The sequence below is a fragment of the Mixia osmundae genome (assembly GCF_000708205.1).
Source record: "Mixia osmundae IAM 14324 unplaced genomic scaffold scaffold_2, whole genome shotgun sequence".
Taxonomy (NCBI): Eukaryota; Fungi; Basidiomycota; class Mixiomycetes; order Mixiales; family Mixiaceae; genus Mixia; species Mixia osmundae.
This window is the reverse complement of record NW_014575562.1, coordinates 98,613-120,767: the sequence shown is the minus strand read 5'-3', so window position 1 is coordinate 120,767 and position 22,155 is coordinate 98,613. Positions and strand designations below refer to the sequence as shown.

Below are 22,155 nucleotides of genomic sequence, written 5' to 3'. Positions count from 1 at the left end.
CTGATCGTGCTGTCAGCGACGAGGGAGCAGGGCCAGCATGGTAAGCCTCACACAGGTGCAGCATGCAACGAACTCGCAGCTGACATGACTCACAGTCTGCTCTTTTCAACTTTCAGAGCCTCCTGCTCGTCATACTGCTGATCATCTGCACATGCACCTACGCACGAGCAACCGTGCCAACTCTGGTCGACCGCAACAAGGAGGGGCAAGCGAGCAGCCTCCGTCTGCGCTCTCACGAAACTCACACATAGCACTGCAGGGTGTTTGGCCTCTTCTTCAAGTTTGCGAGGATAGGCAAGTCTGTCTCGTCACCCACTTGCTGCAAGCTGAGCGAGGCACTGTGGCCGCAGGCGAGAGACTCAGTCCATGGCTGGCGATGGCATGCGTGGCAATGGCCATCAGCGTGCTCCTTTCATGATCCCGAGACGTATGTACGACATGCAGAGCGCGAGTACATTGTATCATTCAAGCAACAGTCACACTGGCAGCACGCGCGCCCGTCTCTAGCGCCTTCTTTGCAGCCGGGGGACGCTGAGAGGCGTTCTCCTTGTCGGCTGCGTAGAGCTCCGATGTCGTTCGCGTGGCGGTACGCTCGACGACAGACGTGCCATCTCTGAAGCGCGTCCGGAAGAGCACATTCGCATTCGAGAACAGACCTGCTCCTCATCGTCAGGCCTGCTTCTTGACGGGCATGCGAGCGAGACTTGCCTTCTTTGAGACTGACGACGATGAACTGCGAGCCTTTGAAGCGCGTTCGGAACAGATGGCCGATATTCTGAGTGTGCGACAGATCTGTCCTAGCGTGTTAGCTTAGCAGACAGAAGCCGAAGAAGACCCTACCAAGCGCAGCGTCGACTTCATCGAGGATGTACATGGGCGCAGGCTTGAATTGAAGCTGTCCTGACATGTCAGCCCGAACAGCACGAGCAGCGAGACAACGTACGAGCGACATGATGAGTGACAGAGCAATGAGCGAGCGCTGGCCACCCGACAGCTCGGTCAAGCTGGCCTTCCATATTTGCCCCAGCCTGACTTTCACCTCGAGCCCTTGAGTGATGTCCATGCCTTCTGGCGGCTGGAGAGCGCAGAAGTTGCCAGAGAGCAATTCCCCAAAGATCTCGCCAAAAGCAGCATTGACGACAGTCCAGGTCTCCTTGAGCGCATCCCGTTTGTAGTCATCCAGCTTGGCAATTGTCTCCTCGATCTTTGACTTGTCGCGCAAGACTTGCTTGTGCATCCCGAGCAATTCGCGCTCCTTCTTCTCGACGCTATCGATCATATTCAGCACCTTTGGGTTGATCTTCTTTCGCATGCCTTCCTGCTTCTGCTCGAGCTCGGCGCAAGACTTGCGGACGTTTGCCATATTCTCGCTAGCAAAGTCGTAAACGCTACCTTGTCGGCCGAATGCGCTGCAAGCCATTTGCAAGCTCAGCGCACAAAAGCAGTGCATCGTGTGGAGCACTTACGTCTTCTCAGCTGCAATCCATTCGTAGGCATTCTCAAGCCGGGTCAGGATCTGATCGAGTCGCTTTCTTTCGGCGCTCGCTTTCTCGAGATCGTGCTCGCGTTCTTGCTGCTTGACTTCGAGTGTCGAGATTTCCTTCTCTTTCTCTTGGACAGCCTTCTCAAGCTCTTCGAGCTCACGTCGATGAGCACGCAGCTTCGCCGTCTCTTCTCGGTGAAGCGCTTCCTTGTCCGCTTGCTGAGCACTCAGAGCTGCGACGGTCTCACCCAATCGCTTGATCTGACTGCTCCCTTTACCCTGATTTTTGATCGCGTCTGCAAGTTCTGCCTCTGCAACCTGGATCTCGACAGCGGCTTGCTCAACCTCGAGCGTGGTCGTCTGCAGCTCTTTTTGTAAAGCTTTGTTCGCAGTTGCCTGCTTGTGGACAGCAGCCTTCTTCGTCGCTACATCGTTCTTGAGATCTTTGAGCTTCGAGTCTTTATTATTGTTGAATTCGGCCATCTCCTTCTCTATACGCGCAATCTCTGCCTGAACTGCTTTCTTGTTACCAGATACGCAGCTGACTGTCTCGCTCAGCGTCGCAATCTCTTTTCGCAGAGCGTCGAGCTCGTTCAAAAGTCGAGCGGCGTCGCTCTCTTCTGCTTGTTCTTCAAGCAACCTGACACGATGAGTGGCTAAGTCCAGCTGGCTGCTGAGCTTATCGAGTCTCTCGGAAGATGCAGCGACGCGCTTCCACGCCGCCGTTGCATCAGTTGCGACAACTTTGGCATCGCTCAAGCGTCGTTCGAGGTCTTGCAGCTCTTGAACTTTGACTAGCACGCCGCTCGTATTCGGTTTGCTGCCGCCAGACAACGTTCCGGACGGGTCATAGACATCGCCGTCGACAGTGACGGACTTCAGCCGAACGCTAGCGTCGAAAGTGACAGTCTTTGCAGATTGCGAGTCTGGACAGATGAGAGTTCGACCAAAGACGTAGGCCATTGCTTCTGCCACTTCTTCCTCATAGCCCACTAGATCGAGCGCGAGGTGGACCTTGCCAGGCGCAAGTCTCTGCGCAGCTCCAATCTGTTGGCTCGTTGCGCGGAATGCATTGATCTGATTGAGCGGTATCATGGTGACCCGCTTTTGCAGCTTGCCCTTCTCCAGTAATTCGGAGCCGGCCTTGTCCGTCTCGACGACGACATTGTAGAGTTTTCCACCGGCGCAGACCTCAAGTGCGGTGGAATACTGATACTTCGACGGATCGATCGAGATGAGCGTAGCTACAAGACCTTTGACTTTCGAGCGATCAAAGGAAGGCGGCGCAGTGTAAACAAAGTCGAGACTTGCAAGCTTTGACTTGACAGTATTGCGCTGCTCGAGCAAAGTCCTGACTTGCCTTTCAGCTTCATCTTTGTCATCTCGCAACCGATCGACGTCCTCGGAATTGACTGTCAAGCGATCGATCTCTTTCTGCAGGCTGTCTCGAGACTTGCGCGCATCGGCCAGCTCAGACAGCAGACCTTTGCTCTCGCTCTGCGCTTTTGCAGCGCGCGGTTCCTTTGCTTTCAGCTCTTTCGTAAGGTGAGCGACTCGCTTCGCGGCTTGGTCTGCCCCTGCGCCAACGCTGGCCAATTTAGCCCGGGCCGCTGCCAGCTGACCAAGGTAGCCAGCAGAGGCGGACTCGACGCCAGCAGATGAGACGCCCGTTGCCAGGTTCTGCAGAAGTTCTTCTGCTTGTCGCAACTCTGACGAGACTTTGTCGAAGGCTTCCTTGTTGGTCGAGTACCTAGCCTTGGCTTCTTCGGCTTGCAGCTTCCTTCTCTTGTGCTGCCCTGTCACTTCCTTGACGCTCACTCTCAGCTCTTCCATGCGAGTTGACTCTTCTGCTTCTGACGCGCGACTGAGCGAGAGTTGCTGAGACACTTTGGCCAGCTCGCGAGCGATCTCCTTGATCTCCGCCTCGAGAGAGGCAATGACGCCATTTTTAGAGGACTTCTGCAGCCTGGATGAGCCTCAAGAGACTCAAGTATCGAGATGATACGCCACCTTGCTCTGTGCCTTGACGAGATCTTGCAAGTCTTTGTCCATGCGCGCGCGTTCAGTCGCCATGCGCTTGAGGTCGTCTTTGCCTTCTCTGAGCTTGGCCTGCTTGGCAGCGGTAGCTTCGGCATGCTTTGCAAGGCGCTGTGTCGCTTCGACGTGCTCGTAAGCGACCAGAAGACGCGTCAGACGCTCAATCTCGGATGCTGCTTTCTGATATGCTAGGTAAGACCGTTTCTCCTCGCGCAGGCGATCGAGCTTGGGAGTGATCTCTTCTCTTAGGAGCTGATCGAACAGGAAAGCCCTATTCAGCTACATGCTGATTCAGGCAGGCTCGACGAACCTCTTGAATCTCCTCCATCTTCTTTTCCTTCTTGGCCATCGTTTTGATCGCTTTGTCCTTCTTCTCTTCGAACATGGACGTGCCAGCAGCTTCTTCGATCAAGCCGAGAATCTCTTGTGGCTTCATATTGAGAACCTTGGTGATCTTGCCTTGCATGATGAGAAAGTTGGGATTGTTGATGTTGAGCTGGACAGATTGGAAGAGATTCTGGACGGTCTGCTGCGTCGCTCGATGTCCGCATAGCAAGTACTTGGACACGCCTCCCATTGCGACCTGACGAGTGACGACGACTTGTTTGTAGCCCTCGAAGCCGACCGGTGACTTGGCCCTGTCTGAGTTATCAAAGACGACGGTCACAGAGGCCTTTGTGATGCCGGCTTGACCTCGCTTGTAGATGAGATCTTGCAGATTCGCTGCTCTGACCTGTGATCCCCACCGCCGGTCAGACACGTAGGCTTGACGGGCAACGTGTGCGCACTATTGACAGATTCGTGATGCCGAGCACGAAGACGAGCGCATCGAGGATGTTGCTTTTGCCTGAGCCATTGAGGCCAGTCACGCTGGCAACGGCAGATCCTCATCAGCGAATGACTTGTGATGAGTGGCGACCTCCACTGACGCATTGAAGGAAGCATCCCAGCCTGATATTGTCGTCCTGACAGGGTACGACTTGAACTGCCCGGCACACATACGATCAGCCAGCGAATGGAGGAGAAAACATCTCTGCCTACGCCATCGAGTATGAGCTCCTCTATGCGCATCCTGTCCAGCAATGACAGGCCAATGCGGCCGGTAGCTCAGCGTCAGACGTTGCTTTCGGCGCGTCGCGTCTCCAACTTTTTTGACATGTGCCGCGGCAAGGTGACGAAAAGCCACGCCAGGTTGAAAGGATGATTACATATCATACAACGTGATAAGAGAGCTCATGAACTTGCACAGCCTTTGTAACGACTTCATCGGCCTTTTCGTTGGAAGATCTTCGTGAGGAGCGCGAGCACTTTGGTCACGCTGAGCGAGACATATTCGAGATCGAGCACTGCCACTTTGTCGTTCTGCTTTTCTAGCAGATCATCTGCAGCAGACCCACAAGTCATTAGCAAAGATGCTGGATACTCCGTCGTTCACTAACCAAGCTTGAGGTCCATCTCGAGTATAGCGCGCTCTCTTCCTTTGTCTGCAAACAGCACCTTTCTATCAGCCCAGCTCGCTGGAAAAGGGGGGAAGAGACTGACAGTGCAGCGCGATAAGGAAGGTACCCGGCGTGGGCGAGGTGAGCTGGAAGTAGATGTTTGCACGCCTGCGCACGACGCTTCATCAGACTGACTCAGATCGATGAGAGTCAGGGCGAACCTGTTGTCTGGCACATTGCTATCGACGATGATGCCATCCTTCTCGAACTGGGCATGGGTGTACTTGTAAGGACCGAGTGCCTGCGTCTTCACGACCTTCTTGTCCTTCCCGTCTACACTCACGACACCTACACCGCCCGTTTTGCCCTTCTGCGCACCCGAGGTTTGCCTGACATTCTGAAGGTAGGCTTTGTACTGTTCTAGCTGCGATCTGAGGTAGTTGTTGTGATCACAGATGGTCTTGAAGACCGCATCGAGCGACCGCGATTCGAGAATGACCTTCTCTTTCAGGTTGCCGAGATGGGTGAGCTCGCCCGTGACTTCTTCGGTGATGAACTTGTAGCCATCCTTGCGATCGACCAGCTTGAGCTCCTCGAGTTCTCTGAGCATCTCTTGCACCTTGATACCCTTCCGAACGAGCGTGGCATCCTTCGCCGTCGCTGCGCGCTCTGCGACTGCCGGCAGATTGAGAGGGCGCTTGTCGGACAGCTGAGGGATCGAGCGGATCAGCTGGACAAAGATCGACTTTGTTTCCATATAGATAATGTCATTCTGTGTGAGGTTGTTCTCTGCCATCAAGGCGGTAGTGATGTCCTGGATCGGCATTTCCCATCGAGAGTAGAGTGGTAGTTCGATCGTCCTGTTCTCTTTGCGCGGCACTTGGGCTGGTACCGGACCGAGCTCATCGAGCAGAATGCGGAGGTGTTGCTTGTCGTTGCGCGCCAGGACGTCGAGGTGCTGCGAGAGGAGTGATTGAGTATTATAGAGCTCATTGAGCGTGATGGAGATTTGCAGGTCCTTCTTCGAAAGCGCCATGTATTGATCCATTTCGAGCGAGTCATAAAAGTCGCCGACTTCGCACAGCTGATTGAGGAACTGATTGATTCTTTGCTTGTTCGATTCAACGAAAGGATTGAGGCTCATCATATAGGTCTCTTTGGCATACGAGGGCTTGTTGGCCAGGTTTTGCAGCATTTTTGCGATCAGGGTGAGCGTCCGTCGAGGATGCTTGGCCGAAGCAGGTAGAGATTCGATGAGCATATAAGCCTGTGGCGTGACGATGGCGGGGTTGATGAAGCGGAGGAAGAAGAAGCCGCCAATGAGACTACAGATGGCATAGTCTGTTGCCTCGGGATACTTCCTCTGCTTGCGTCTCTCAGCCACGTGCAGATATGAGCAGACGAGATGAACTGACTCTGGTAAGGGAACGGATCTGCTTGCAGATCCATCGGATGCCATACGGCACGGAATCGATCGAGTCGATAATGGTGAGCAGGAAGGAGCTTGCGATCTCCATGAGCATGGTCAGCCTAGGCGCAATTATGTTTTGCACGTCTGTATGGCTAGCAGCTTGTTCTGGCGAGATGCTCCTGGGCATGTCGGCCGGGGCTGTGCCCGTCTCTTCTACGATCTGATCATACATTTGCTCGTAGACCTGTTCCGTCGATCAGCAAAGGGTCATGACGCCAGTAGACCAGACGGACTTTCAAAGGATTGATTTCCAGATTCAGGTCTTGATGTTCGATCAGGCTGTTGATACGCTCGGCGAGCACGGATTTGAGATAGCTCTGACCGGGACCGCGACGGGTGTAAGTAGTCATCATGCGAGACACGGGTGTATTGGCTCGTAGTAGAGATCCGAATTCTGTGGCAGTCTCGAATTGAGCAGAAAGTACGCCCTGCAGATTGGCACCTGGTCTCAGATCTGGTAAGATGAAGCAAGTGGGCGTGACCTGCCTGGAACATGGTCAAGAGGAGATGCTCCTCGCGAGATTCGTACTGGTTACCGTACAGAGTGAACATGACCGTTTGCAGGAGTGTGTCGATCTCTGTCAGACTGACGAGACGACAGAGCGAGGCTATGTGCCTCGGCTCGCTCTGAAGTAGAAAGAAGAGGTTCGCGTATTGCTGTTCTTGCGGCATCAGTGCTGTCAAGGCGTGAATGCGGTCAGACCGACCTGCATACGTCTATCATCGAGATGGTCGCCGGCCTGTTCGTCCACTTCCTCGAGATGCTCACGGACTTCCTCTCTTTCGTCAAGCGCCATACGATTTTGGATGAGTAACGCGATTCTCGAGTCGAGGTAGCGTACATCTCGCTCGAGCAAGAAGTTCTTCTTGGATTGGGCGGAGATGCGCGACTTGAGATCTCTCAATCTCTTCTGGTAACGCGCGAGGTCATCCTCGATCTCGGTGTCTTGCTCTGCCGCGAGGGAGTAGAGCACGGCAGCAGAGTAGCGGTTGGTCGATCTATCGCCGGCCATGTTGCCGTTGCTCTGAGAATCGTGACCGTTCGCGCCGGAGGCAGAGAGGAGCGCGCCCGTGGCCAGTGAGGCGCCCCGTCGGGATGAGCTGCTCGGTTTGATGCCGCCGTTGCTTGCGAGAGCGGGCGGGAGAGCAGTCGTCATCTCTATCCGTTGCAGCTCTAGCTTCTCTGGGCTGTTCACTCGACGTGTTTCGCGCTGTTCGGCTGCCGAACTTGGGTCTGTCAAGGGAGTGTCCGATGAGGCAACCCTGGCGAGCAAGACACTGTCGCGAGCCCGTTGCTATCGGGTGCTCGTCTCGTGGATACGCCTTGTCACGTGGTCGAGCGAGTCTACAGACACTCAAAGGGACGAGTCCTCGTCCACAGGTAGCGTGACTGGCTATTGTCTTTCACAGTCGTCCGACCGGTGGCAGGCCAGTCGATTGGAGCGCGCCGCACGCGCAGTCACACGCTCGCTCGAGTCGGGGCGTCTTTGCGAAACAAGGTTAGCCTCTGACGACAGTGTGGAGTAAGCCTGTCGACTTGTCTCTTGCACTTTCCAGCTGGCGTAGATCGCCTGAGACCCAGGCACGGAGCGGCAGGACGCCCCCCTCTTCCCTCGATGATCGACAAAACTTCGGCAGGCAGTTTTGTCAGAGTTTTGTTATCTTTTGAGCCAGTCGCCGCCCGGTCGACTGCACTCTGCGTCATCTCAGCAGCTACCCAACGGACACAGGTGCGCCGATCTGCGTTGACAGAGTCTGGCAGCGATGATGGCTGACTCGAGGCCGATCAGTCGAGCAGTGAAGCAGATCCGACAGCCTGAACGCACTCGGCTCTTATTTCTGACATCATCCCCAATTGATAGTCAGTCTGCTCACCCGCGACCGGCTACTGAGACTGTCCATACTCACACAAGCCCTTGCCAGATCCATCGGCATCATGACGAGCGAGCCAGAGTTCGAGCAGGCCGTCGGTGAGATCAAGAGCTCCCTCGGTCCGCTCTTCAAGAAAGACTCTTTCTACGAAAAGGCATTCGAAGGCAAGACATGTCACTCTTCAGTAGCAGCCTGCTGACGAAGTATGTTGATAAACGCAGTCGTCCAAGTACCCGAGCGAATCATTCAGTTCCGCGTCGTCTGGGAGAATGACAAGCAGGAGGTCTGCGTCAATCGAGGCTACAGAGTCCAGTTCAACTCGACCTTGGGTCCCTACAAGGGCGGCCTCCGCTTCCATCCCACCGTCAATCTCTCCATCCTCAAGTTCTTGGGCTTTGAGCAGATCTTCAAGAACGCCTTGACCGGTCTACACATGGGTGGCGGCAAGGGAGGAGCAGATTTCGATCCAAAGGGCAAGTCTGATAACGAGATCAGACGCTTCTGCGGTGCCTTTATGGCAGAGCTTTCTCGCCACGTACGTCACATCCTCGTGCTGGGCTTGGCGCGGCTGATGGGTCGTGCAGATTGGTGACAACACCGATGTGCCTGCCGGTGATATTGGCGTCTCTCCTCGCGAGATTGGCTGGATGTAAGCCTGGCGTCGGATGTACCCAAGCCGAGGCTGAGAAAGGACTGCAGGTTCGGCGCATACAAGCGGGCACGCAACGAATGGGCTGGCGTATTGACTGGCAAGGGTTTCGACTTTGGTGGATCTCTCATCCGACCTGAAGCAACCGGTTTCGGTCTGATCTACTATGTCCAGCACATGATCGCAGAAGCCGAGAGCAAGGAGCTCGACAAGACTTTCGAAGGCAAGACGGTCGCCATCACCGGTTCGGGCAATGTCGCCCAATACGCCGCCCTCAAAGCGATCGAACTGGGCGCCGTTGTCGTCTCACTTTCGGACAGCAAGGGCGCTCTGATCGCTTCGGCAGACAAGGGCATCACACCCGAGGATGTTCACAAGATTGCTGATCTCAAGGTCAAGCGTGGCTACCTCAAGGATGCCAAGCTGTCCTACAAATACATCGACGGTGCTCGTCCCTGGACGCACTTCGACAAGCTCGATATCGCTCTGCCTTGTGCGACGCAGAACGAAGTCAGCAAGGAGGAAGCAGAGGCGCTCGTCAAGGCCGGCGTCAAGTATGTCGCCGAGGGCTCCAATATGGTAGGTCCTATCGCTCTCAGCTCCACTCGCAGCTGACAGCTGTTGGTTTGCAGGGTTGCACAAAGGAATCGATTGAAGTCTTCGAAGAGGCAAGAAAGGGTGGCAAGACCTGGTGTAAGCTCTCTTGCTATCTCTGCCTCCATCGTGCTAATCGTCTTGCCCGTACCAGACGGACCAGGCAAAGCAAGCAACTCGTATGTCTCCCCATTCTCGATGTCGATGCTCTGCTCACAAGAGCTTGCAGAGGCGGTGTGGCAGTCTCGGGACTCGAGATGGCGCAGAACAGTAGCAGAGTGAAATGGACGACAGATCAGGTAGACGAGAAGCTCAAGGGAATCATGGCAGACTGCTACAAGCTTTGCTTCAAGACTGCCCAGGAGTTCGACAAGGAAGGCAAGCTACCCTCGCTCGTCGCTGGCGCCAATATCGCCGGAGTAAGAAAGACATTGGACGCAATGAAGGCTGTCGGCGATGTCTGGTGATCCTATGACCTCGGCACTCTCTAATCTATTTGGGAAAAGAAGCACGCGAAAATTGCATAGATACCTCTGCAGAAGGAGACGCTAGTCTGATAGTTCAAAGTATGCGCTCGTCGTCTTGCCATTGCTGCGCTTGATCGTGCTCTTGCGTTCTGGCGGAGGCGAACTGGATGAAAGGACTTGTACTTTTCGCGCCGGCTCGTCCTCGTCCGGCAGATCCTCGTCGTCAAAGTCAATGTCATTCAGATCGACATGATGAGAAGCCTCTGTCGCCCTCGAATGAGCCTTTGCGCCAACTGCATGAGCATTGCTCGCAGGTGCTCGTGACGATGCCGCAGGCGTCTCCCTCTTAGCTCGCGGCCTCGGAACCTCTTGTGCTGGGGCGTCCTGTCTGCGCCTCTTGTGCATCAGCAATGACCCATCGTCCGCAAGCCAGCCGCACCGCAACCGAGCGTTCAAAACCGCTTCGAGTCTATCCTCGAGCTCTCCGTCAGAGAGCCCAATAGCTCCGCCCTTGCAAATACAGTTGGTAGGATCGAGCAAAAGCATGCCATTTCTGACGCTGGCATTCTTGAGGACGAGCTTTGCACCGAGGGGCGTGGCCATCATAGAGAGCGCGTCAATCCGGTTCATCTCAATCGCCTGAGCAGTATTGTACCCATCCGACAAGGTCAGCTTGAGCATGCCTCTCGGAAAGACAGGCGTAGGGTCTTGATCCACCTCTGCATTCTCTTCGGAGGGCTGTTCCGTCCCGCCGATGACGCGCAAAGGGGCCACGCCTCTTTCTGCTGCTTTCCTCTCTGCTCTGCGTTGCTTGAGTATATCGAGCTGAGTCAGGGCAGGATGAGCAATATCGTGCATTGCCACAATCTGGACGAGTATGCCCCCTCGTGCAGTCGCGATTCTGTCTGCAGAGGCGAGTGCAGCCTCAGAGGGAAGAGCTGCCGAAGAGAGCGAAGCCGTCAGATCAGAGTGGATGAGCTGATGGGCAAGCATCCTGTTCCACTCTGCAGGAGTTGCGCTCTCGGGCAGAGTCGTCTGCGGTCCGTTCAGACGCTATAGAGGCTACTGAGCCGAGACGAACGCACTTGGAGGTAGTCTGAGCATTCGTCGAGCCATTCTTGGTCGAAAGGCGTGTTCGTGTAGATCGAACGAAGCCATCGTTCGACTGGCACAGGCAGAGGCATCCATCCGGCAGAGTATGACACAGGACACGCACCCTTGATGACTTGACTTGACGTGACGTTTGACGGTGACACGTGGCCGTCGACTCGTCGCGTGTCACGCTAGGCGACGTTGCCATCCTGCCATTGGACCCCCTCAACGACCTTGCAAGTCATCAAGATGGGCTTCATCGAGCTCGAAGAAGCGTCCGACTCGGTCTATCGTCTCACCGAAGCGCTCAAGAACTACCCACAAGCCTGCTATGTCCTCTTCCTTTCATCTCGAGATGCCACGTCAGCACTGTACGGCGTCAGCTCGGTATCACGGGCTCATGCTTGCCTGTGCTAACAGAACGCAAGAAATGTGGTGCGGAGACTGCACAGAAGCTTGGCCGATCCTCCAAGCAGCTTTCAATGTCGGTCCCGAGAAAGATTGCCTGATTGTTTGGGCGGGCAGCAAGCGAGAGTACGGCCTTGGTTGTCCTACTGCGCAGCTCAAATGTGCTGAGATGGAAACACACAGATGGAAAGACGAAGCTAATCCGCTCAGAGCCCTGCCTCTCTCTCTCACCGAGATCCCAACTCTGATCAAGCTCCGTGCTGTCACACACTCGGGTTCAGACTCCCTTGCTAGCCGAGTAAGGTTTCCGAGCATGGTTCTCTGCTTGTTTATGCTCATAGTCCACAGATTGGCGGCCGTCTGGGTGAGCACGACTGCAAAAAGGTCGAGGAGGTCATCGCATTCCTCTCGTAGATCACTCAGCGAGCCTGTAGACCGTCCGGCTGTTGTTGCTACATCGTCTTTGCATCCTACAGCATCATCTCGGGGGCCCGAATCCCGGCGGAGGAGCAAAGCCAGGCGGTGGTGCGAATCCGGGCGGAGGCTGGAAACCGGGTGGTGGACCCATAGGGAAGCCTGTGCGCAGCTTTGTTAGCCTTGTGATGCTGACAAGAGCGCGAGGGGAACGGCTCACCTGGCGGTGGCATGCCTGGCATTCCAGGTGGTGGCATGAAGGACATGGGCGCGCCTCGCATCATAGGCGGCGGTACTCCCGCTAGCGTCACACAGTCAGAGTATCAGCACTGTCGCATAGACCGACCGAAAGAGACTGACGAGGAGCCACCATGCCCATGCCACGACCTGCAGGTGCGCCTCTTCCTCCGCCGGCAATGAGCTTGGAGGCCGTGTCTGTGCCCGGCGCGGGCGGTCCGCCTTCGACGCTTATGCTCACAATCATCTCCCCTCTCAGTATCACCAAGCCCAACGTCCTCTTGATCTCCTGTGGTGGTTCGGGCGCATCTTCCTCGCTGGTCACACAATGCCATTTCAGCTCAAGTCTCCGAGCTGAATGACAGCATGCCGACTCTTGTGCAGCGGCCAACTTGGCGGCTTTCTTCTTCTTGATCTGTCGGAACTCCTCCGTGTCGGCAAGGACGAGATTCATGTGCTTGTCGAAAGCGAGCATGTGACCTGTCATTGACCGTCCGTCTGTCAGGGTGACCTTGAGTCGATAGTTGATCAGGGACGTCATCTTGCCGCCTTTCTTGGCCGACTGTCACGCGGACCCATGTCAGCCTGCTCGTCGGTTGAGACTGACTGCGAGGTCAGTTGGAAGGCTGTCGGCGGAGGAGCTGTGCCGCTGGGAAGGACGAGCGAGAGACTGTCTGCGCGATGCCAGAGAGCATCTCTCGACGATCAAGTCATGCTGACTCGTCTCCTCTCCGCCGCCTGACTGGCACAGCTGTCTTCTGACAGAACTGTCTCGTGCTGATGAGCGAGGGTGAAGACGGCTTACCATGATGAAGACCTGCTCGGCGTCCACGCAAAGTTTGGCCGCCGGTCACTGTGCTGTCCGCTGACACGGTAAAGGACGGAATAGTAAGTGTCTTACACTGTCAGCCGCAAGTGCGCGAGGCCGAGAATTGAAAGCAGCCAAGTCCGTGTAGCGTCCGCTTGCAGGCACAGAGATGGTCAGTCTCGCTCCTGACAACCACAGCGACGATAGCCCTGATGACGATGATCCCAACAGGCAGAGAAGAAGCAGAATCCAATGCGCGAGCTGCGCATCGAGAAGCTCGTCATCAGTTCGTCCACACCTGCCTCACCGACAGCGAACCCATGACTGACCCATCCTCGAGCGAACAGACATCTCAGTCGGAGAGTCAGGAGACAGATTGACCAGAGCGTCAAAGGTGCTCGAACAACTCACCGGTCAGACGCCCGTGACGTCCAAAGCACGCTACACCGTTCGATCGTTCGGCATCCGTCGTAACGAGAAGATTGCCGTCCATGTCACCATTCGGGGTCCCAAGGCCGAAGAGATGTATGACTGCGCCCTTTGATCTGCTCCCTGCCAGGTGCTGACACTGCTGGTCACCCAGCCTCGAGAGAGGATTGAAGGTCAAGGAGTACGAGCTCAGGAACAGAAACTTCAGCCAGACCGGCAACTTTGGCTTCGGCATCCAAGAGCACATCGATCTCGGCATCAAGTACGACCCCGGAATCGGTATCTTCGGCATGGACTTCTACGTCTGCATGGGCAGACCAGGCGCCCGCGTCGCCCGCCGAAGACGATGCAAGTCCACCGTCGGAGCAAAGCACAGAGTCACAAAGGACGACACCAAGGAATGGTTCAAGACTCGCTTCGACGGCATCCTCACCAACCGTGCCTCATGAGCTCGCTCTCACGCAGCGAGCTCCAGAGTGTTGTACTTGCGCGCGCTCTTGCAAAGTTTCGCGCTCTCCGTTCGTGCATACTTGCTTTGCGGTCATCATCAAGCTACAGCAAGAGCATCCGGTATCACTTCCACTGGCCCTCCAAAGCCTAGCCGGATTCTGCCTCGTGCAGACTCGCCCAGATGAGCGAATGCCTTGCTTCTTCGCCGCCCCGCTCGTCGGTCCTAGTCAAAACATTAGCATGGGTGACATTGAGACCGCTAGGCACACACCTGAGTGGCTTTGATCGACTCAATGTAGAGACTGACGCCATCGTGACTGTTGCCCCAGCTCCGACTTTGCAGGCCATTGCGTAAGCTGCCAGCATAGACCAATAGCCTTGGCGCGACCCGCACGGTCACCGCAATCGCTTCGTGATTTTTGCTTGCCGATTCACTGACGGGACTGTCTGAGAACTTGAGCCAATTCGAGTGAAGACACATTGCCAGAACGTCAGAATCGTCAGTATAGACATCCGTTCCCCAAACTTGACATTCCCTGATACTCTTGAGATCCCAGAATGACCAATCCTGCTTCACTTTCTCTCCACCGCTTGCGATCACGCTCCCTGCTTCCTGTGGTGCGTCCAGAGTTCCTTGAACAGAGACGGACCAGAGACCGGCGTTGTTGAGCCAGCAGGTATCGATGATCATCTCGAATCGACCCCCGACGAAGCGTTGCAAGACTTCAGCAGGCAACATCTCCGCTGTGCCCACAAATGGCGAATACCGATAGCTACCTAGATGGGGTGTTTCGTTCGTAGAGCTCGATACGGCAGCCATGGCGTCCAGTATGGCTTGATTGTCTACCCTCAACAGCGGCGGCTGTAATCGCGCTTTCTCGAGATCTCCGACAGTGTAAAGCGGGCCTTCTCGCTTCTGTACAGGCGGTGATGTAGGTCTAGGCTCGGTTCGATCGATCGGATGGTCAGGCTCGACAAGCGGTGTAGTATAAGAAGCAGGCGGCAGACCATGAGGTGGCAAGTGAGCAAAAGCAGTATTCGACGGATGATCGCTCCTTTTCCTCTTGTGATTCGAGTGACTCGGCGAGCCATGATGACTATCTCTCTCCCTGTCTCGATGGTCTCTCTTCGAGCTGGAGACTCTGTTGGACCACTCCATACGCTGATCGAGCGAGCCGACCGGCACAGGCTCGAAAGATTGACCGAGCAATGAAGACTGGGACGGAGCATAGCCGTACGAATGATGATCGTCGTGACGTTGTTGCATCTGATTGGCCATTCCGTGACGCTGATGCCAGGAAGCCGAGCGTGAGTGCCCGTGACCGATCGGTTCTTCTGCGTAGACTGTAGGTCCCATGGCATGATACGAATGCGGTCCTCTCTGCTTTGCCAGGTCAGCATTGTATGCTAAGACAAAGCCTGCCAATTACGTTGCGCTGTTGAGGCTCGCTTGTCCGTTGTGGGTCGGAGCTGAAATAGTCATTGGGTAAGACGCCCATCTGCGGCTGAGCTAGCGGCGGCAAAGTCGTCCAGTTCGGTGGTGCTGGACCTTGCGTTTGAGTTTGCCCGTATACATTCTGCTGAGGTTGGTTCATCGAAGCCGATCGGTGGTGCCCGCTGGAACCGACATGCCTACCATGATCGCTATGATTCATCGTCTCGGCATTCCTGTGCAAGCTGGGCATGATGATCTGGTTAGGCGATATCCTGCCCGCTTTTGCTCGCCCTTCACTCGTCAGGTTTGTGGTGTGATCAAAGGAGCTCTGTCTGCGTCTTTGCTGGGGATTGAATTGCGCGGATGAGAAAGCAGCATCTCGCTGCTGCTGAGGCGAAGGCGCATTAGACCAGCCGCTGTTGCCGTAGGCGTTGTACTCGTCATGAGGTTGCAAATGGGTATGGGACGTGTGGCGAGACGGCTGTACAGGCGATTGATGTTGTCTCGGCTCAGAAGGCGAAGGCTTTCTCCTCTTTTGCGAGCTCGTCGGATTGTAGGGCGATCTCTCGAGCGTGGCTGATCTCTGAGGGTCCCTTTCGGCTTGACGGTCTCTCCCGAAGCCTGGAGGATCAGTCTGACCGATCTGTCGAGACGGCGAGCCCGCTGCACTGTGAGTGTTCCAGCTAGGATAATTGAGGCCTTTGCCAGTCTGCGCGTGTGGCGCGTTGAGACCATTGAGTGGCGGTCCCCTGAGCCCGTCAAGCATGGATCGAGACTCGGTCTTTATCTTGCTATCACGTTCCCTATCGCCCATAAAAGGCGGGTTTCCGCCGGCAGAAGGATGGCGAAAGGGTGGAATTGTCATACTGGCCGGATTGAGCTTTTCCTTCAGCTCGCGGGATATCTCCTTTGGCTTGCTCGGGGCATATGCATCGTGTGCTTTCGAGCGTGACGAGTCGGGATCGGCAGACAGGAGCGAGGACATCGACATTGGATTTGCCCGTTGACCATTTGAGTACGCGTTGACGTGGCCATGCCCGCTCCCCGGCGAATGAGACGAAGGTCGGACGTCTGCGTGTTCGGGCTGTACTGACCGAGAGGAAGCAGGCATGCCGGAGTGGGATTCCTGACGAGCGCCTTGGTCTGCGATATTTGCAGTCATTATCGCGTGCGCACGGAGCCTGACGACGAGCTCACCCTGATTCCTGTGCTGGTCCGTCATGAAGCTGGAATCTGGTCCTGCGTTGTACACACATCAGACCGAGCTGCAAGCGGCTGAGAGGGAGGGTGGCGGACCTTGTCTCGCGCCAGAAGGAGAACCCGATGGTCTTCTGGGCAGGACAGAGTTGTAAATGTTGGCGAGATGGTTGCCCATCTCTGTACCCTGGCCGGGCGGCTGGAGGCCCGACTGTCCATTCTGGCCGGCCTGGCCATTCGATGGCTGCAGGGAATGATGGAGATGGTGGCCATGACTTAGAGGTGCACGGGGCTGAGGGGCAGCATAGAAAGCCTGTCGCTCTCTCTCCAGGTCTGCATCTCTCCTCTCGCGATCCCTATCGAGCCTCTCGCGGTCCAGCTTGGACTCCCAAGTCGCCATGCCCTGCCTTTTGCAAGAGCTTTCCACTCGGCTCGCGCTATTTAGCGAGCGTCGTTGCGTGACGAACAGGAGACCCGATCGAGAACGCCACTCGAAGCCCGTGCGTCGATCGTTCCTCGGCAACGGCCACAGCGCGCGCGCGCCGATGCTCGCTGCCACCTCCAAGCGATTCAATAGATCTCTCCGCGTCTGTACGAGAACGATGACGACTCTGATCAGCCAGGAGACAGCTCAGGACATCGACCAATGGCTCATGGACCCCTCGGGCGGTGCATTCTCAATCGATCAACTCATGGAGCTTGCCGGATTGGCATGTGCGACCGCTCTACAGAAGACGTATCAGCCTTGTACGCATCCAAAGGTTCTCATCTGTGCTGGACCGGGTCAGCATTCTCCTGTGGGTCTGCGCAAGTCGGTCTGAGGTACGGCCCATGTGGACAGGCAATCAAGGCGGCGATGGCCTCGTTGCAGCCAGACATCTCTGGCATTTCGGCTACCAGCCTACGCTCTTCTACCCCAAGCAGACCGACAAAGATCTGTACAAAGTCAGCATCTCCCCCGGATCAAACGTTTCCCGAGTGCTCAGAGAAACCTCTCTTTGGCAGAGATTGAAGCAGCAGACGAGCAATCTCGGCATACCTGAGCTGCCTAGCCTTGCATCAGCTGCATAAGAAGACGTCTCCAACGCGTTCCTGCAAGCACTAGAGACGACAGACGTCGTACTTGACAGTCTCTTCGGCTTCTCCTTCCACGGCGAGCCGAGGCCGCCCTTTGATGCCGTCATCAATGCGCTCAACGAGACCACCAAGCCTATCCTCTCTGTGCGTATTCTCGCAGCAGACATGTTAGACACGGCTTGAGATTTCGCGCAGGTCGATATCCCGTCTGCTTGGGATGTCGAGAAGGGCAATGTCTCGGGCACCTTCACTCCGGGCGAGTCACAAGACACAGCTCCGACTCGCGCTTACCTGGCATGACAGACTCGCTCATCTCGCTCACTGCGCCCAAGCTTGGCTCAAAGTCGTTCAAAGGCACTCACTGGCTCGGAGGTCGCTTCGTGCCGCCTCACATTGCTCAGCGATTCAAGCTCGATCTGCCGGATTACCCGGGCTCGGTGCGTCCCCTCTCGAATGCACAAGCGGTGAGGCTGAAAACGTTGCTACAGGAGCAAGTCGTCAAGCTATCGACTTAGGTCTCTTGGCTCAGCATCAGCGGGTGCTCAAGGAGACAGCGAGAACATACGATCAAGGGTGGCCGACGGCATACGGGATGCACTCGCCATGGATCTCGACGCAGAAAGGCTTTGCCTCACGCTCGACGACCTCACTGGAGGACATGCACCGGTGAGCTGGCAACGCTGATTGGCAGCCGCGAGACTCACGGCGTGGGGGCAGCCTGGACAGCGAAAGCAACAGCGAGAGCGATGGCAAGGTACTTTGCAAACATGTTGATGGCGAGTAGTCCTGATGGCAATCAGAGCGATGCAAGGCGCAATTTATAGGCCAGACAAGAGGAGACACATGACCCTTGGATAGCGTCGACTTGACAATCTGCAAAGATGACACCGCCGATAGCTGATAACATCATAGCGACCGGCGTTGGCTCGCGATAGTTGCCACGCATACGCCAGACAGTGACAGACTGATGAAACCTCATCAATGCATCATTACTCCGAGTAGAAGCTATGACTTCAATGGTAGACGCGCTTCGTGAAGAGCGATAGAGAAGCCGAGCAATGCCGAGATCTACGCGTCAAATGTAGTTACGGGTGAATGCCGGCCGAGTGGAAGTGGTGCGATTTTCTGATCTTACCGAGCAAGTCGTAATTGTTGTGGGCCAGCACAAAGAGAAGGACGGGCAGCTCCAGACGAGAGCAAAGAGCGCTACACGGATCAGAAGGCGCGCAAAGACACTGCTAGCAAGCGTTTATACCCCTCGAGATTGTCACTCGAGCGCACACAAAGCCACGACTGTTTATCGCTCTCCAGTCATCAAAGACCGTCCTTGAGCAGCTCATCTGACTGTCTGCCCAACCGTACATAAGCAAGCGAGAGAGTGCAGCCACCTTTGGACGCAAGTAGCAGGACCCGCGGACGATCAGGCACGGACCTTTGCCCAGTACACTCGAGAGGGATTGCCACTGTCCCATTCCGAGCATTGACATTGAATCCGCACCAACCCCGACGCCGGAAGAGCATACAAGTCATCAGAGATGGACATCATACTCCGTCAATGCGACGAACTCTTGCTCGACAGGGTCTGGGCTTATGTCCTGCCTAGCTCCATGGCCTCCTCAGCACATGCCAATCTGACTCCTACCGCCTCCCTCTCGTCTTACTACGACCAGGCAGTGTCGAGGAGCAGCTTCTACGAGAGCGCATGGCCGAGAGATGATTGGAGGAGGCAGTACATCTCTGTCAGTCTGGCGCATGCCTTTGTCTGAATGCCAAGGAAACTGACATTTCATGCTGCGACAGCTCTATGCGATGGTGCTCGTATCCATCTTCACGCTCTACTTTATCGTTGCCGGTCTATCCTATCGCTATGTCTGTACGTACACCAGCTTTCCATTGCTCTGGGCCAAGCTGACCGCCCACGCAGTCGACAAACGGATGATGAAGCATCCTCGCTTCCTCAAGAACCAAGTCAAGCTGGAGATTCTCTCTTCCCTCAACGCTTTCCGTACGCTCCTACCCGGACTCCATACGCGCTGTCTGACGTTCTATCTCAACAGCATGGCTAGACCTGATGACGACGCCTTGGTTCTTGGGCGAAGTGAGAGGCTACTCACTTTTATACGACTCCATTCACGACTCGCCCTTCGGGCACGGACTGTGGCGGAGCATCGCCTACATGGTCCTCAGCAGCGCTTTCTTTCTCTGGTTCACCGACGTCTGTATCTATCTTGTCCACCGGGCAGAACACCATCCGCTCGTCTACAAAAGGATACACAAGCCTCACCATAGGTCAGTCATCCCCGCTCATCCATCGGGACAGCACTCATATTGCCTTGTCTACAGATGGATTAGTACGCTGACTTGTGCTTCATATGAAGACACCTGACTGACCAAAAATACAGTTCCCACGCCGTTTGCATCGCACGCTTTTCACCCGTTAGATGGCTACGCTCAATCACTACCCTATCACATCTTTGCCTACATTGTTCCGCTGCACAAATGGCTCTATATGGGCCTCTTTGTCTTTGTCAATCTCTGGTCAATCTTGGTGCGCTCGTTCACTGCCATGCCTTGGCAGCTCAAGCTGATGAGTCTCAAACAGATTCACGATTCGGACATGATTGTCGATCATCCGCTCGAACGGTGGATAAACGGTCCTGCGCATCATACCCTGCACCATATCCACTGTACGCACTTGCTTTCGTCTGTCTAATGAGAGCATGACTCATGCGCCAGAGCAGTCAACGTCAATTACGGGCAATATTTCGTCTGGTGCGACAAAGCCGGCGGCTCCTTCCGACAACCTGCCAAGACAGACGATCCTCTGTTGGCAGTCTTGGCGGCCGAAGAGAAGCGCAAAGCGGCCAAAGTCGAGCTTCAAAAACAGAGACAGCTAGCGATAGAGATCTATGAATCCGAGAAGCTCAAAGAGGCAGAGATGACGCGGCAGACAAGTGAGAGACTGGCTGCCGATACAAACAGCGCAGAAGCTTCCGATGAGGAAGTACAACGGGCGACAAGTATGGCCAGACTCAGCTCAGCCTCTTCGCTTCGTCACCTGAACGAGTCCAGCTCATCGGGCAGCTCGAGTGACAGCGACGAGTCGCCTCTCCACTCACCAACGCTACGTCAGCGTAAAGTGGCGTGATCATCACGGAAGGGCAGCAGCCTGATCCACTCGGCTCCGCAATGTATGTTGTAACCTTATTCTGCACTCACACCATGGTCGTCGGATCACTTTTACTGTTGCATCTGCACATCGGCCTGTGCTGCTACAGTCGCTGCTGAGATCTGCTCCACGTTGAACCGCTTGCCCGCACCATCCCAGAGCGTTCCGTCAATTACGCTGATGCCAAAGACGTTGCGGTAGACATCGATGGAGATGATATGGCTTGACGAGCCAATGTTGACCTTGCCTCGGGAGCTGGCCGCTTGGCCATTTTGCTCGGGGACGGCCAAGATGTCTTGCGCAATTGCGCCCACCCTCTGCGTGATGACGTCCCTGTTCAGGGGCGCGGTGTGATCCCGCACTCTCTGTTCAATGCGCCACTGCGAGCTCAGATCAGCCACTGATAATGATCTGCCTACTGCTCCAGACCGACTGTGATGAATCCAGGTGTGCGTGAAGGGTCCCAAGCTTTGCCGATGACGAGCCGGCAGGTTCGGTCAATGGCATCAAGATCTGCTGAGACGCACGTGAAAGTGATCGGTGTCAGTCTCTGGACACATCTGTGCTCATCGAGCGTCCCGGCTGAGCATCAAAGTGGTGTCACACGAGTTGAGATCACGCGCCTCGATCTGATCTCGCCTGTGGATGCAAGATGCTTCAGAGCGCTCTCGACGACGAGGACAGCATCGATGAAGATCGGAATCTTGATAAACAGTACTGTCATCGGCATGTTGAGCTTCAGTCCGGGTGTATGATGCTCAAGGCGCACTGCATTGTGTGTCCGTATAGACGATCCTGAGCCATCTTGGCGGTCGCTGTCCGCTTCTAGAAGGCTGAGGGGGTCCACTTGACTTGTTCTGATGGAGTTCGGCTAGCTCTCGCTTGATCTGCGCCTCTACATCGTCGTCATCCCTGTCGTCATCTTGCTCATCCGGTGTGTCGTCGACTTGCACAAGCCGAGGATCTTGAGATGGATCGTAGCCCAACCGACGAGCAGACTAGATGTAGAGCGCTCCATCAGACGGAGTGGCTGATCAAGACGGTGAGGGGGCAGACTTCGTCGAGTATCTCGAGCGCTTCAGGTCCAGCGATCCGCTCTTTTCCTCGTGCGCAGCTCACAAAGACCCCTTGCCCTGTGTCGTTCCCTCCGCCCTTGAGCAGCAGTAAGGCCAGGCAGACGTCTCACCTGCCTTGTATGACATCCCGAGCTCGACTGGCGTAGATCCGACGCTTGCTCGGTGCAGGCATAGGCAAGCAGCAAGACCGAATAAACTTCTGAACGCAACTTTCCCTCACCTCAAGCATCCATCTCTCCTCAACAGAAGAACCAAGCGCTGTCATGTGTGATATGACAACAATGCGGCTCGCTTGCGCAGGGATGTACCAGTAAGCCAAAGGCAAGTCAATTGTCCAGTGTCTGACAAGTT

General features: G+C 55.5%; 13 protein-coding genes across 13 annotated transcripts; 6 read left to right on the top strand and 7 right to left on the bottom strand.

Annotated features, from left to right (window-relative positions):
* Positions 1-37: 37 nt before the first annotated feature.
* L969DRAFT_92418 (uncharacterized protein) lies at positions 38-418 on the top strand (the record flags this gene model as incomplete). Its single annotated transcript, XM_014714331.1, has 4 exons — positions 38-40; positions 96-205; positions 260-294; positions 351-418. The coding sequence occupies 4 exons, from the start codon at positions 38-40 to the stop codon at positions 416-418; spliced, it is 216 nt and encodes a 71-aa protein (XP_014569817.1).
* Positions 266-4,644, bottom strand: L969DRAFT_84937 (uncharacterized protein). The gene is made up of 11 exons (XM_014714330.1): positions 4,562-4,644; positions 4,450-4,505; positions 4,309-4,390; positions 3,831-4,253; positions 3,494-3,772; positions 1,467-3,442; positions 944-1,409; positions 841-895; positions 709-792; positions 349-656; positions 266-292 (listed from the first exon to the last, which is right to left on the bottom strand). The coding sequence occupies exons 1-10, from the start codon at positions 4,589-4,591 to the stop codon at positions 466-468; spliced, it is 3,642 nt and encodes a 1,213-aa protein (XP_014569816.1). The 5' UTR covers positions 4,592-4,644; the 3' UTR covers positions 266-292; positions 349-465.
* Positions 4,645-4,703: 59 nt separating this feature from the next.
* Positions 4,704-8,003, bottom strand: L969DRAFT_84936 (uncharacterized protein). Its single transcript, XM_014714329.1, has 8 exons — positions 7,138-8,003; positions 6,917-7,087; positions 6,664-6,858; positions 6,375-6,614; positions 5,181-6,322; positions 5,063-5,127; positions 4,960-5,004; positions 4,704-4,902 (listed from the first exon to the last, which is right to left on the bottom strand). The coding sequence occupies exons 1-8, from the start codon at positions 7,585-7,587 to the stop codon at positions 4,784-4,786; spliced, it is 2,427 nt and encodes an 808-aa protein (XP_014569815.1). The 5' UTR covers positions 7,588-8,003; the 3' UTR covers positions 4,704-4,783.
* Positions 7,544-10,012, top strand: L969DRAFT_92415 (uncharacterized protein; the record flags this gene model as incomplete). Its single annotated transcript, XM_014714328.1, has 10 exons — positions 7,544-7,953; positions 8,101-8,160; positions 8,221-8,291; positions 8,344-8,466; positions 8,524-8,837; positions 8,887-8,951; positions 9,002-9,530; positions 9,584-9,644; positions 9,700-9,724; positions 9,775-10,012. The coding sequence occupies 10 exons, from the start codon at positions 7,544-7,546 to the stop codon at positions 10,010-10,012; spliced, it is 1,896 nt and encodes a 631-aa protein (XP_014569814.1).
* Positions 10,013-10,093: 81 nt separating this feature from the next.
* L969DRAFT_15207 (uncharacterized protein) lies at positions 10,094-11,196 on the bottom strand (the record flags this gene model as incomplete). The annotated part of the gene is made up of 3 exons (XM_014714195.1): positions 10,094-10,400; positions 10,452-11,047; positions 11,098-11,196. 3 exons carry the CDS (start codon positions 11,194-11,196, stop codon positions 10,094-10,096), a joined length of 1,002 nt encoding a protein of 333 aa, XP_014569681.1.
* A 157-nt stretch (positions 11,197-11,353) lies between these two features.
* On the top strand, positions 11,354-12,364 carry L969DRAFT_58044 (uncharacterized protein; the record flags this gene model as incomplete). The annotated part of the gene is made up of 4 exons (XM_014714327.1): positions 11,354-11,466; positions 11,525-11,638; positions 11,696-11,810; positions 11,861-12,364. 4 exons carry the CDS (start codon positions 11,354-11,356, stop codon positions 11,924-11,926), a joined length of 408 nt encoding a protein of 135 aa, XP_014569813.1. The 3' UTR covers positions 11,927-12,364.
* L969DRAFT_84934 (uncharacterized protein) lies at positions 11,561-13,007 on the bottom strand. The gene is made up of 5 exons (XM_014714326.1): positions 12,969-13,007; positions 12,538-12,725; positions 12,287-12,480; positions 12,147-12,227; positions 11,561-12,088 (listed from the first exon to the last, which is right to left on the bottom strand). Exons 1-5 carry the CDS (start codon positions 12,969-12,971, stop codon positions 11,991-11,993), a joined length of 564 nt encoding a protein of 187 aa, XP_014569812.1. The 5' UTR covers positions 12,972-13,007; the 3' UTR covers positions 11,561-11,990.
* Positions 13,008-13,128: 121 nt separating this feature from the next.
* L969DRAFT_58040 (uncharacterized protein) lies at positions 13,129-13,913 on the top strand. The gene is made up of 4 exons (XM_014714325.1): positions 13,129-13,143; positions 13,203-13,257; positions 13,319-13,496; positions 13,555-13,913. Exons 1-4 carry the CDS (start codon positions 13,141-13,143, stop codon positions 13,847-13,849), a joined length of 531 nt encoding a protein of 176 aa, XP_014569811.1. The 5' UTR covers positions 13,129-13,140; the 3' UTR covers positions 13,850-13,913.
* Positions 13,914-13,947: 34 nt separating this feature from the next.
* L969DRAFT_15203 (uncharacterized protein) lies at positions 13,948-16,882 on the bottom strand (the record flags this gene model as incomplete). Its single annotated transcript, XM_014714194.1, has 5 exons — positions 13,948-14,073; positions 14,122-15,231; positions 15,281-16,428; positions 16,483-16,524; positions 16,582-16,882. The coding sequence occupies 5 exons, from the start codon at positions 16,880-16,882 to the stop codon at positions 13,948-13,950; spliced, it is 2,727 nt and encodes a 908-aa protein (XP_014569680.1).
* A 202-nt stretch (positions 16,883-17,084) lies between these two features.
* On the top strand, positions 17,085-18,383 carry L969DRAFT_92409 (uncharacterized protein; the record flags this gene model as incomplete). Its single annotated transcript, XM_014714324.1, has 8 exons — positions 17,085-17,265; positions 17,324-17,420; positions 17,613-17,703; positions 17,755-17,815; positions 17,863-17,996; positions 18,089-18,225; positions 18,277-18,313; positions 18,360-18,383. 8 exons carry the CDS (start codon positions 17,085-17,087, stop codon positions 18,381-18,383), a joined length of 762 nt encoding a protein of 253 aa, XP_014569810.1.
* Positions 18,384-18,644: 261 nt separating this feature from the next.
* On the bottom strand, positions 18,645-19,031 carry L969DRAFT_92408 (uncharacterized protein; the record flags this gene model as incomplete). Its single annotated transcript, XM_014714323.1, has 2 exons — positions 18,645-18,765; positions 18,841-19,031. 2 exons carry the CDS (start codon positions 19,029-19,031, stop codon positions 18,645-18,647), a joined length of 312 nt encoding a protein of 103 aa, XP_014569809.1.
* L969DRAFT_84926 (uncharacterized protein) lies at positions 18,695-21,194 on the top strand. The gene is made up of 9 exons (XM_014714322.1): positions 18,695-19,298; positions 19,360-19,432; positions 19,484-19,564; positions 19,617-19,848; positions 19,903-19,910; positions 19,962-20,107; positions 20,162-20,246; positions 20,301-21,108; positions 21,162-21,194. Exons 1-8 carry the CDS (start codon positions 19,095-19,097, stop codon positions 20,705-20,707), a joined length of 1,236 nt encoding a protein of 411 aa, XP_014569808.1. The 5' UTR covers positions 18,695-19,094; the 3' UTR covers positions 20,708-21,108; positions 21,162-21,194.
* L969DRAFT_92406 (uncharacterized protein) lies at positions 20,800-21,976 on the bottom strand (the record flags this gene model as incomplete). Its single annotated transcript, XM_014714321.1, has 6 exons — positions 20,800-21,108; positions 21,162-21,288; positions 21,352-21,445; positions 21,498-21,726; positions 21,785-21,861; positions 21,919-21,976. The coding sequence occupies 6 exons, from the start codon at positions 21,974-21,976 to the stop codon at positions 20,800-20,802; spliced, it is 894 nt and encodes a 297-aa protein (XP_014569807.1).
* Between the last annotated feature and the right edge of the window lie 179 nt (positions 21,977-22,155).

Excerpts from the sequence above, each read along its gene's own strand:
- L969DRAFT_84937 (XM_014714330.1), bottom strand. The coding sequence starts at position 4,591 with ATGCGCATAGAGGAGCTCATACTCGATGGC. Across the intron at positions 4,254-4,308 it reads GCATCACGAATCTGTCAATA|GTCAGAGCAGCGAATCTGCA; the intron begins GTGCGCACACGT and ends TGGGGATCACAG. Across the intron at positions 657-708 it reads CGTCGTCAGTCTCAAAGAAG|GTCTGTTCTCGAATGCGAAT; the intron begins GCAAGTCTCGCT and ends GATGAGGAGCAG.
- L969DRAFT_84936 (XM_014714329.1), bottom strand. The coding sequence starts at position 7,587 with ATGACGACTGCTCTCCCGCCCGCTCTCGCAAGCAACGGCGGCATCAAA. Across the intron at positions 6,615-6,663 it reads TGGAAATCAATCCTTTGAAA|GTCTACGAGCAAATGTATGA; the intron begins GTCCGTCTGGTC and ends TCGACGGAACAG. Across the intron at positions 5,005-5,062 it reads CTTCCTTATCGCGCTGCACT|ACAAAGGAAGAGAGCGCGCT; the intron begins GTCAGTCTCTTC and ends TGCTGTTTGCAG.
- L969DRAFT_84934 (XM_014714326.1), bottom strand. Across the intron at positions 12,481-12,537 it reads AAGTTGGCCGCTGCACAAGA|CGAGGAAGATGCGCCCGAAC; the intron begins GTCGGCATGCTG and ends TTGTGTGACCAG. Across the intron at positions 12,228-12,286 it reads CATGGGCATGGTGGCTCCTC|CGGGAGTACCGCCGCCTATG; the intron begins GTCAGTCTCTTT and ends GTGTGACGCTAG.
- L969DRAFT_58040 (XM_014714325.1), top strand. Across the intron at positions 13,258-13,318 it reads CATCGAGAAGCTCGTCATCA|ACATCTCAGTCGGAGAGTCA; the intron begins GTTCGTCCACAC and ends TCGAGCGAACAG. Across the intron at positions 13,497-13,554 it reads GGTCCCAAGGCCGAAGAGAT|CCTCGAGAGAGGATTGAAGG; the intron begins GTATGACTGCGC and ends CTGGTCACCCAG.
- L969DRAFT_84926 (XM_014714322.1), top strand. The coding sequence starts at position 19,095 with ATGGACATCATACTCCGTCAATGCGACGAACTCTTGCTCGACAGGGTC. Across the intron at positions 19,565-19,616 it reads CTCTTCCCTCAACGCTTTCC|CATGGCTAGACCTGATGACG; the intron begins GTACGCTCCTAC and ends CTATCTCAACAG. Across the intron at positions 20,247-20,300 it reads TACCCTGCACCATATCCACT|TCAACGTCAATTACGGGCAA; the intron begins GTACGCACTTGC and ends GCGCCAGAGCAG.